The 11231-nt window shown below is 51.3% G+C and overlaps 1 protein-coding gene across 4 annotated transcripts in view; it reads left to right on the forward strand.

The window, feature by feature from the left end:
- LOC149330509 (heterogeneous nuclear ribonucleoprotein U-like protein 1) overlaps positions 1-8445 on the forward strand; it is a 29663-nt gene extending 21218 nt beyond the window's left edge. For 3 of the 4 annotated variants that reach the window (XM_089561115.1, XM_089561116.1, XM_089561117.1), the window contains 4 exons: positions 753-839; positions 2407-2753; positions 5610-5670; positions 6524-8445. In XM_089561115.1, the coding sequence (XP_089417241.1) occupies positions 753-839; positions 2407-2753; positions 5610-5670; positions 6524-6849 (821 nt within the window). In that variant the 3' untranslated portion in view covers positions 6850-8445. Of the gene's footprint in view, positions 1-752; positions 840-2406; positions 2754-5609; positions 5671-6422 lie in introns of all 4 variants that reach the window. The other variant, XM_089561118.1, reaches the window with a different exon arrangement.
- Positions 8446-11231: the final 2786 nt, after the last annotated feature.

Below are 11231 nucleotides of genomic sequence, written 5' to 3' on the forward strand. Positions count from 1 at the left end.
TTGTTGACATATAGCATCATATAAAAATGTTATTTTCTAAGTGCCATAATTGTGAAGTATAGTTAGGTGACATTGCAGCTCACAAAATTTGAAGTATTTGGCTCTGTCAAACATAAAACAGCATAACTCCACAATTTAGTTCTTTCTGAATTCAGCTGTGTATGATTCATTGAAATTGCACCATAAAAACTTCTGCAAGGCTAGTCATGGCAAAAAACACGAAGCTGAGAAAATCGCATTTGAAGTGACCATGCCAGCCATTTGGAGGTTGTTGCAGAGCCCTCAAAAAACAGCGGGATGCAATCGTTCCAAAAAATGTTTCACAGTAGTGCGTCATACCAGGTAGTGGGGAAGGGGCGCAGCTTTCAAACAAAATCAAGATGGTGGCTCTCCGGGACGCGGTCGTGGGAAGCGACGGGCATGAAGTCCTGCCGCATTTTGCTACAAAATCACCGTTTTGGGGCTTGGTAGCCACAAAATGTATAGATAGTTGTTGGAGGTCGGACTTAGACCCTGAAACTTCTTAGGCCAGAACTTTAGAGTGTATTGATGCTGAATACGCCATTTTTGTGGAATCGAAATTTTCTCGTTTTTTGATCATTTCAAGACCAGCTTCTCTTGTGTACATAGGCCGAATTGGTGTGTTGCGAGCCTGCAAACCCCACACCTCGGAGCGTTGCATGAAGGGGTCTTCTGTCAACCTGCGAGTCATGCTTCAGCGTGCTGATTTGTCTGTACTGCCGTTGCTGCAGGTGGATTTGACCGGCGGAGACCTTTCCCCCGAGGAGGACCACCCGGTGGTCCTGGATTCCGGGGAGGACCACCTCCTCCCAATCGCGGTGAGTCCGATTTCTCCCATTCTGGTGCTGCATCCATTGTTTTTATGGGTGCTGCTATGTGCTCTTTTTCACGTGTGTTCTCTATCTCTGTGAATGCAGTTGAACCTTGATATAATGTGTTCAAGATGCAGTGATTTTTTTTTTTTTTTTCGTTTGTAGTTGAAATGCGTGTATTTCTTGGGAGTTAGGTACCTGTCCTGCATTGCGCGTCAACTATACGTGCCACCTGACAGGTGGCATGTACCCAAGCGGCACAGGTAATTGGCCCAGTATTGAAAATGGATGGCATCACTTGTGGGGTTGAAAAGAGGGGATAAATCCGTTCTCCCCGTTTAACCGCGGCTGACTCAGTTCAAAACCGCGCGAACCCCACCCCGTGGTCGCGTACGCTACCGAGCGCACGCCGACCACGGCGGGCCTTGCTCTACGGGAACAAAGGAACGACACACTGGCTGACACAAACAAGGCATTTATTGCTATAACAACAATAACGCCAGCTAGCAACAACATACACTGAGGAATCGAGGATGTCCGACTCACCAGCACGGTTACGAGCGAACGTTCGCCCACGGTAGGGCAAGGGGATAAACTCCGAGGCCCGACGGGACGGGCTCGGCGGGAGCAAGTTCCGACCAAGAGGCGCCCGCGGCGAAGAGCGGAGTGGCACGCGGAAACGTCCGCTTGCGTTCCCGGTGCCGAGCAGAAGAGAGCCAGCTATCCCTCGCGCGCGCGCAGCAAAACACGCCATCCGTGGCGCTGGTGTCGCTGCGACGCGAGCGCCCTCCCCTGTTAGTTAAAAGTAACCGAACCGAGAGGAGTGCTTTTTGGGGGGAGCTAACAACAGTGGGGTGTGCAATGCGGGAAAGCGAATGCAGGGGACGAAGGCGTCCCCACACACTCCAGTTCTTTCTAGGGTCGGTCTTTGCCGACATGTTGCCAATATTGGGCCGATTACATGTGCTGCTTGGGTATATGCCTGTTCCCCCGCTGTCGCCGTGGCGTATGGCCTTTCGCTCTACTACGACCTGCCAAGACACCACCTGACAAGAGGGTGGCTAGCAGCCTAACAAGCTGCCAAGGCAGTGTGTGTGTGTGCGTGCATGCGTGACTTAGAGTAGCCACTCCCCGCATTTAGCCGTTCTGTGTTTGTCTTATGCCAGCTCAGTTAATCGTGAGAGGCTGCTCACGGAGAGCAACCTGGGTTGCAGCCTAGCCCAAGCAGCCTAAGTCCCACCTACTGCAGCACCTGCCATATAGACTGGCAGGGGCACATTGCTTGACCGCTGCGCCAGGGATGGTAGGGAGACTGCTTTCATCCGTTGGGTCTGAACACCGGAACCGAAATGAAAACCGATCTGCTAGCGCTCCTAATTCACATTTGCCCTAACTATGCGAATCGACCATTTTATTTCTTTTTTTAGTAGAATGTAGTTTGGAACTTGGAATTGGTCCCTGTACTCTTTTTGTCTTGATATTTGTCGTTAAGCACACTAAGGGGCCAAATCTCTTTCGTGCCTTTGTGTTGGGTTGAGCTGTGTGTTTCATGGTGTTGTCCCCTCTCTTGCAGGAGGAGGCTTTGGTGGTCCGCCTCCGTACCGCGGTGGTGGCGGCGGAGGAGGTTTCCGAGGAGGGGGTGGTGGATTCAGGGGCGGGCCCCCGGGCCCACCAGGACCCATGGGTGGCCGGGGTGGCCCCCCACCCGGCCCACCTGGGCCCCACGGCCCTCCTGGTCGCGGAGGTGGTGACATGAGGAGGGGCGGACCGCCCCCTCCCCACAGAGGAGGTGGAGGAGGGGGCGGGTGGGGCCCGGCACCCCCGCCCCGGGGCTTTGGGGGAGGAGGACGGGGAGGACCCCCACCCCACCCTGCACACACTCCACCCCAGGGGCACATGCCCCCACCACCCCAGCAGCAGGTAGGGAGGAGAGGCATGGCTCTCTAATGGCCCCCCAGTTGCCTTTAGTTTCTTGTCTCTGGTGGTCTTCACCCATCGTCGTAGAAAAGAGGACGAGCTATAGCGTTTTACCATGCCTAGCCTGCATTAGTCTTAGGAAAGCTCGCTTTAACCTTGCATCTGGCTCATGGCAGGGCTAGCTGCTTTATGTGCCATTGAACTTGACTGAAAATTGCTTGATATCAACAAAACCGTCCTGTCTGCAGGACTTGTCACTACTGTTGCAAAAGCGGATGGTGGCCGTGATTTGGACTACCGGGTTTGCCATTTCTGGACACTTGCCTCTTTCTTTCTTGTTTCTGTGTTTCTTCTACTTGAAAAACACAAATGGTGGGCGGGTGGGCAAACTTATGAAGCTTCTTTCCACTCGCGAAAAAAAAGGGGGATTCATTACATGAGTAAATGCAGTATTACTCTGTGTAATCAACACACCCCACAGAGGTGCATAAGTTTGCTGGGAAGGAATGTGCGTTCATGTGAGAAATGCAGTGGCATATACCCTTGAAACTGCTGTAAAACCTCTTCGATTCCAGCCACATTAATTCAAACTGTTGCCAGCGTCCCACCAAATACCCATGTAAGGTGTAAGGCTGTGGCATCTGAAGCTCTTTTTATTGGGGCACCCCAGGTCTGACATCGGTTAATTGTGATGGACTTGCGGAGTAGCACCATGTTGAGGCATGACTGCCTGACAAGCGATCGTCCAGAAATTAGCCGCGAGGCCTGAACTGCATATTACCGTATTTACCCAATTCCAACGCGCCCCCGATTCCAACGCGCACCCAAATTTACGCCACCAAAAAAAAAAAATTTTCAAGCCCCGATTCTAACGCGCGCCCGATATTGGTAATGAAAAAAAAAAAACTACAAGCCCCGCTTCTAACGTGCATGTGACTTCCACGAATGAAAATAATTTGCAACCGTTTTTATATTTTAAGGGGAGATGCGGGTGAAAAAACCGCGATTTTTTTCGATAAAGTCGATTTTGTATTTTCTTGCGTCTTGTATTCCCCCAAGCCTCTTCTTTTATGTGTAAAAAAATCAAAGCCGATAATCAATGGGAAGTTAGTAAAAAAATACTATTAAAGCACTCGCGGTGGCTCGCGAAAGTGCGAATTTGACCGAATTTCGGGAACGCGGCATTTCGCTCCACGGCGTCGCCCGCTCTTGAATATTCGCGGGGAAGTAGGCCTACCCATCGTCTACGAGAAGCCACTTCGGCAGCGGCGCATTCTTGATAAAAATACGAAAAAAAAGATCGTTTCCCGCCCGAGTCGAGCGTCGCGACTGGCCCTTCAAATCACGTGGTACGATCGGAGCCGTTCCATTGGCTACGAGCATTCCACCGCACGGTCGGGCGCAGACGCTCTTTCTTCGTTCTGCCGCCACCGAGACGTGAACCAACGCTTCTGCCCGGGTTTTTCTCCTATCTCCGCTATGGATGTGACTGAGAAACGAGATTTTCGCTCATGCAATTTCCTGACAAAGCATCAGTATAAAGGAAGACGCCCCAAGCGCAAGCGGAGAGCTCCGGTTACGGGAGGTTCGTCTGCTGCTAGGCGTAACTGCGGCAACGGCGATGCTTCTTGCGGAGCATCCATGACTTCGTCAGTGCGTCTGAGCGAAAGATAAAGATCTTTGACTGTAAAAACGGGCGCGGGAGCGCTGTTATCTGTGAGATCGGCATGATGCACGACCTCGTCAGCGGCGCGGCGTGCCCCGCCTGCGGACGATGTAATCTCTGTCAGAGAGTCGGCCGCAAAACAGAAAGGAGTCTCATCGTTTTTGGAACTTTACCGCCGAAATGACGCGTTCCCGACAACCGTTGTTTCATCAACATATTCTTCGATCCGCGTATCTTGATCGTGCAACGGCAGTGATGAGGCGTCCGCCCGCGGCAGTGCACGGGATACCGTCGTCGTGAACGCGGTCCGTGGTCGCTGAGCACGCGACCAATGACAAGCGCCACACCGGTTGAAAACGGCTCCTGCGACGCAGAAAACGACGAGCAAACGTGCTCCCATGTTTCCAGCAGTTAGTGAGCTCCCACATCGTATAATGGCGATGACGATGGGCAGCTATGGGGCAGTTTCGGTTTGCACTCGAATCCAACGCGCATGCGATTTTGAGACGTATTTTCCCCGAAAAAAGGTGCGCGTTGGAATTGGGTAAATACGGTACTTTGTTTCCCGCACCCCTGTGACGTGCGTGAAATGGCGGGCATTGACAGTCTGCAGGCCCCCCCCTCCCGCTCGTTGATAGGCCGAGAGAGAGAGTGATCGAGTAGTTTCGTTTTTGGAGCCTCGCCACCAGCCCACGGCTATCAGCTGTGCTTGTCAGCTGGCCAACCGAACCTGTGGCCTTACACCTCGTACAGTGATGCCTTGTCTTTAATCTTTAAGCAGCACCACATGTGAAGGAGCTCCATCCAGCCTGCCCGCATTGCCCACTGAAAGATGCCGCGGAGACCGACCATTATTGAGCGGGCCTGCCTCTGATACTCCTGGCCGCGGGCATGAATGAAAGCATTGCATGTAGCAGTGAAGCATTGCCAGTGTCGTGCAGTTTTTATCTTAAAAGATGAATATCATTGCCCAGGTCTTCACGTAATAAATTTTGCTGATTGCGCAACGCTATTTTTTTGCTGCTCTGACTAGGCCATTTGGGATAATTTTGACATTTCATTCGCTTCCTTGGAGGCTGGATTTAGCTAGGTTTTACCGTAATAGCCATTTCTGTGCCCCCTGTGTGTGTGTCTTGTGCATCAGCCATCGGCAAGGACTGCGTGATCAAGGCTGCTTGTATTCACTTTTTCAGTCCTACGGTGGTGGCTACGGCGGTGGCTACAACCAGCAGTACTCATCATACGGACAGCAAGGTAGGGAATGGTTCTTTTTTCCTTTCTCTCTCGCTGCACCTGGCATGCAGCGAAGTTCCGAATGGGCATGCCCCTAGATGTCTGTTAGGAGCATGTGCGGCTGAGGCGAAAGCAGAGCATTATTGCCTTTTAGAGCAGTGAAAGTTGCACGGAAGTAAGCAAAAGCCTGGTACCAATAAAAACAAATTGCGAGCTATGTTTGTATTTGTTGTTTTTGGTGTTCTCTTTCGTTTTTCGTTTGTCTGTGGCATAGAGAGAGGAACCTGAAATGTTGCTTTGATCGCAGTCAAAATGTCAATTCTTGATAGCAGCACTTTTGCACGTCTGCCTGCTGTTAGTTTGTTCGGGATAGTTGTGTTAGAGGAATGTCTTGGTAGATGAGAGGGTTGCCCGTGTGTTGCGTTGTTCTCTGCCCTAAGTGCCCCTTCAAATTGCGTGACATGTGTACTCTTCACCTGTAGTGCATCCTCCTGAGCCAGTGTTGCCGGGTTTGCTTTGCAAATGAGCCACAGACCTGACTCCAGGACAGCCTGGGGCCATCGGAGAGCAGCATCGCTTCTCGGTCTGGCCGTGCGACCGAGCAAGGACCGTGGCATGCTCAGTAGTCGTGCACGCTTCCTCGGTGTGGCATGCTGCGACCGCGCACGAGTTTTCCGAGCCATGCAATTTGTGAGCGAGCGAGAGAGAGAGAGTTATGTTGCCGTCAGGCGGTGCTGCATTCCCATTGGCGCCCCCCGTTGTGTGTCGCGCAGGCTGGCCCCAGCCCCGACGTCAGCCGTGGTGACGCTGCTTCCTCCTCCCCCTGTTGTCTCCCCGACTCAGAGCCAGTGCTTTTGGGGTTCCCCCTGCGCAGGCTACGGGCAGCACCAGCAGCCCTACGGCCAGCAGGCTCACCCCCCTCCGCCACAGGTCGCCGCCGCCTACGGGGCTCCTCAACAGGCGGCCCCGGCCGCCGCCGCCGCCGCGCCCCTGCCCTACGGAGGACAGGCCGCGGCCCCTCAGCAGCCGGCCGTCGCCGCGGCCTACGGACAGGCCACGCCCCAGCAGTACCAACAGTACCAGCAGCAGTGGAATCAGTACTACCAAAACCAGCAGCAGTGGAACCAGTACTACCAGCAGCAGGGATACGCGGCGGGTGGCTACGCGCCGGCGCAGCAGGTTCCGCCCGCGCGGAAGTAGACTACCAGGGCTGGCCTGCACACCCGCTCCGCGGAGGCTACGAAGAGCCCCCTTGCCCCCCTCCCGCTCCTTCCCGGGCTCGTTGTGCGCCACCTCTTTCAAAGGAGGGCTGCGCCCAGCGCCAGCATCTCTGTGGTCTGGCTACTGAGTTGTGCTCTGTGCACTGCTGGCTGCTCGGTCTGTTGGTGATAGTGAAAGTTTTTTGGAGGGAGAGGACAGTCATCGTGTTTCGCAGAGGGCGAGAAATCGGGCAAGCGTTCTCTCTCCGCACTTTTGTCCCTGATGGCAGTTGGCTAGGGGTGTACTGGAACACCTAGCGAAAAGGCTTTGGTTACCGCAATGGATTCAAAAAGCAGGTCTGTGCTACGTGATGGCCGGGACCACGCTGGCTCGTTTGGGGAAAGGCACAGCACTGCTCACACAGTCGCTTGCGAAGCAATGCTGGCGGCTAGGCAGGTGAGGCTTCGCTTTGGGGAAATGGAAGTGGGCAGGGCAGAAGCCATTGTTCATGTCAGTCAAGTTTTTCTTCACCTTTGTTTGCTGCATCTCTCTAGCAGAAAAGCTTCATTCGAATGGGTGCCGTTTGCGTCTTCGGTTCTGCCGTTAGAGCGCCGGGCACTTGTCGTGAGGCTGGTAATGTCATAATAACAAGGAATCAAACTGCGTGTGTGGAATGGAGCGATGAACTTGATCAGGTAGCAGGCGATGCTTTACCTCCAGAGTGCTCAGTTGTGCAGCGTCCAAATAGTGCAGTGCTTCTTGGGTCTTTTGCCCACATTCAGCGCATGCGCACATTTTTTCTGATTTGTCGAGACTTGTTTGCGACCATTCATCAAGCATATTTCAATCTTCAAACCATCGTGAAATGCTTTTTTGTCTCAGCATGCTCATGAGATGATGACACTGTTCTCTAAATTTTGTTGAGTGATACCATTTGTAACTCTCGCCTCTGTCGAAGCTTTTAGTGATCATTGCCGCATGTTTTCATTCACAATCTGCTACGTTAAAGGCACATTTTTGCCTTGTGTATGTGTGTGTGTGTGGAGACCTTTGTTAGCTTTAAAAAAGCCTGTTGGTGTTCGTGTAGTGTGTTTTATGGGGGTTCGCTTCACGGGTTCAGCCATTAACATCTACATTTTGGCCACGAATCTTAGCGCCACTTGCCCTCTGCCCACTTCGTGGTAATTTGCGCCGTTGAGCAGATGCATGTCGTACATTGAGTTTGATCGAGTAGGTGCATGAATCGTGAGATTGGCTCATTAGTTGTGCAAATCACACTGCAATCTTGGTTGTAAGCGATAAGAGTAAGCTCTGGGACAGACTCTTATTTCTGGTAATCTTTAGTTTGGGATCCAACTGGGCACCACTCATGGGTACTTCTGTTGGTTGTGTGTTGGCTCCTGCGAGTTTGGCAGCTGACGGAGGGGGGCATCGGGGCGTCTACCGTGGTTGGTGGTGTATGTTACCTGTACATTTTGAAGAACTTGACTATTATCTCAAGCAGTTTAAGATCATGCCTGTCATGTCACCTTGAGGGGAAATTTGTACATCACATCTCTAAATGAAAGTGTAATAAAAAAGTGCATTTCAGTATAAGCTGCGTTGTATCTGGCGTTTTTTTCAGGCGTCTTACGATGCTGTCTGTAATTGTGTGGTGACCTGATGTACCGGATAGTGGATGGATTGGAAAGTTACGGAGCCACAGTGTCCCTTTCCGGAGTTTTTCTCAAAACGCTCCTGCGCTGCCCTCGAAGAGCTTGACAGACACTGCAACCCCAGCACAAAGATGGGCAGCCGATGGCACCTCACACGCCATGGGTCGGCATCGACACTAAACTACTTTTGCAGTGAAAACAGAAAAGGGAATGCCGTTGTTTGCCACACTTCGGAATTTTAGTTGCCAATCCTGAAAAATTTTTACAGTGGCTGCTCGAGTTGTGTCCGGATGGTGGAGGGTTAGAAATACGGTTGGTGTGTTTGTGGTCACGGAGGTAATTCGGTCGGTGGGAGGGACTTGTTTCAACACAAAAGGTAAAGTAATGCAGCACATGCCTGTGCAACACAAAGATAGTGAAGCCGTGACCAAGTGTGGTCTGGTCAATGCTGCGCAGGGGCGCCTTCGTATAATTTTGGTGCGATAGCACTACTACCCCACGGATTTCGCTGGGGTCTGTCCGAAGCCGCGCCGTGACCTTGAAGCGGGAGAGAGAAGCAGGCGGCTTATCCAATGAGCGCACTGCTTGGTCACAGAGCTACAGCCAATGAGAGTGCGGTTGTACAAAGCCTCCGGCCGTGTAGCGCGCGCTCTGTATTTGTAGGATTCTCGCCGGGAACAGGGTGGACGTGTGTCGCTCGGGGTAGAATTTCGATGTGGATGAGGCAATTAATTGACCTTCAGTGCCTCACAAGTCGAACTTAACTGCGTGGTGGTATGACCACGTGAACATAGCCAATAGAAAAAGCTTGCATGGCCAGCCTCCGGCAGCCAACCATGCAGGCCGTCCATGGTCCGAGCTCTGCAAACGAGCTCGGGTCGTGTTTGGGGATTGACATTGGTCTTGCATGAGCCGATCACCGTCGACGCCGGGCCATGCTCAGCCCTACGACGGCCTAACGGTAGATCACCTTTTATACTAGGCCTAATTTGCATTTTCTGTAAAGAAAGGTTTGCAGCTTATCACAATGGAGTAGTTTGGTCGAGTGCCGATATATTACACTGATGAAATCGAATGGTAAAAAATTAAGGCGAAAGCCTGAGTGCTGCATTCTGCTACGCGATTGTTCACTTCACATTCTGTTGGTTCATTAATGAACTGCCAATTATGACGCTTAATCTTTGCCTTTAGGAGTGGAACGCGACAGCGTGTTGTAGCACTGCGAGGGAGTCCACGGAACGCCACCACCCGTTCGGCGCGATGCGTTGCGCCCTTTGAACGCAGCGCTTTTTGAGGAAAGGAAATGGCGTTGTAATTCTCTGTCATCTCGGTGGACACCTGAACCGCACCGTACAGGAATTGGAGTGAGAGAAGAGAAAAAGGGGCCGTAATGAAGAAAATGAAAATTGTATTTGAGGAAAGGAAATTACGCGTAACTCTCACATATATCGGTGGACACCAGTCGAAAATTGTATTTGAGAAAAGGAAATTGCTCAGTAACTGTCTCACATATTTCGGTGGACACCTGTCAAAATTCGCGCGCAGTAACGTCACGACCATTTCGACCAAACTGAAACGCGGACAAATTTACTAACACGTCTTGGTCACGACCGTATGAGCTATTAAAGGCTTTCGCCTTAATATATTATACGCAGTCACGAAGTGCAATGCCTAACGTCAAGCAGATGCGACACGCAAAGGTATATAAACAAAAAAACTGAAGAATCCATGCAATACCAACATGACCCTGCTGTTGGAGCCAGTGGCTCTTTCACGTTAAGCAATATTTATTTCATTCAGTTGTGATTTTGTGATGACACAAACGAGGAATATGCAAATTACCCGCCGCGGTGGCTCAATGGTTAAGGCGCTCGTCTACCGAGCCGGAGTACCCCGGTTCGAACACGAGCGTGGCGGCCGCGTTTCGATGGAGGCGGAACGCAAGGCGCCCGTGTGCTGCGCAATGTCACTGCAGGTTAAGATCCCCAGGTGGTCGAAACCTCCGCTACTGCAGCTCTCTCTTTCACTCCCACCTTCCTCCCTTCCCTTACGGCGCGGTTCAGGTGTCCACCGAGATATGAGAGGCAGATACTGCGCCATTTCCTTTCCTCAAAAACCAATTATTATTATTATTAAATGAGCGGACTACGTTGCAAATACCCTCTAGCAGAAAAAAAATTTAACAGTCCACTCTGCAATCGTGTCGGTCATTGCCAAATTCTCTTGAGATATGACCACGACCAATGGGTACCTAACCGACCTTTGACCATGGCCTAAGATATATGGTAGAATGCCCACGTTATCATATGACCATTCGGTATCTGACCTCGACTTGACATTTGATTTCAGACAATAGACACCTTGCTTAACATAACTTTCGCTCGCACAACTAGGTTCAAGCCACGTTGAACCCTACCTATTTTTATTTTCGGTTGTGGGATGATCTATTTATGCAGGTAATTATTGCTGTCTTTTTGCTTTTTTTTGTGTTTTGTATGTCACGGCATGTTCTCGTTTCTGTTCCTCCTTGAGCAAACACTCAGCAAAAAATATCAGCATGTATGTGCAGTGTTCTTTTCTGTGTTCCTGTGTTCTTTTTTAGCTTCTTCCATTTTTTTTTTCGCGAAGTCTCAACAAGCCTGAATCCAACTTCTGATCATATCTGATGATTGAGCCTTCCAAACAGCACAAAAATGGGAATCTTAGCGCTCCGAAAGTTGCTGAGAT

This window comes from Amblyomma mixtum, chromosome 9 (genome assembly GCF_055824585.1).
Source record: "Amblyomma mixtum isolate Tamu chromosome 9, ASM5582458v1, whole genome shotgun sequence".
NCBI classification, from domain to species: domain Eukaryota; kingdom Metazoa; phylum Arthropoda; class Arachnida; order Ixodida; family Ixodidae; genus Amblyomma; species Amblyomma mixtum.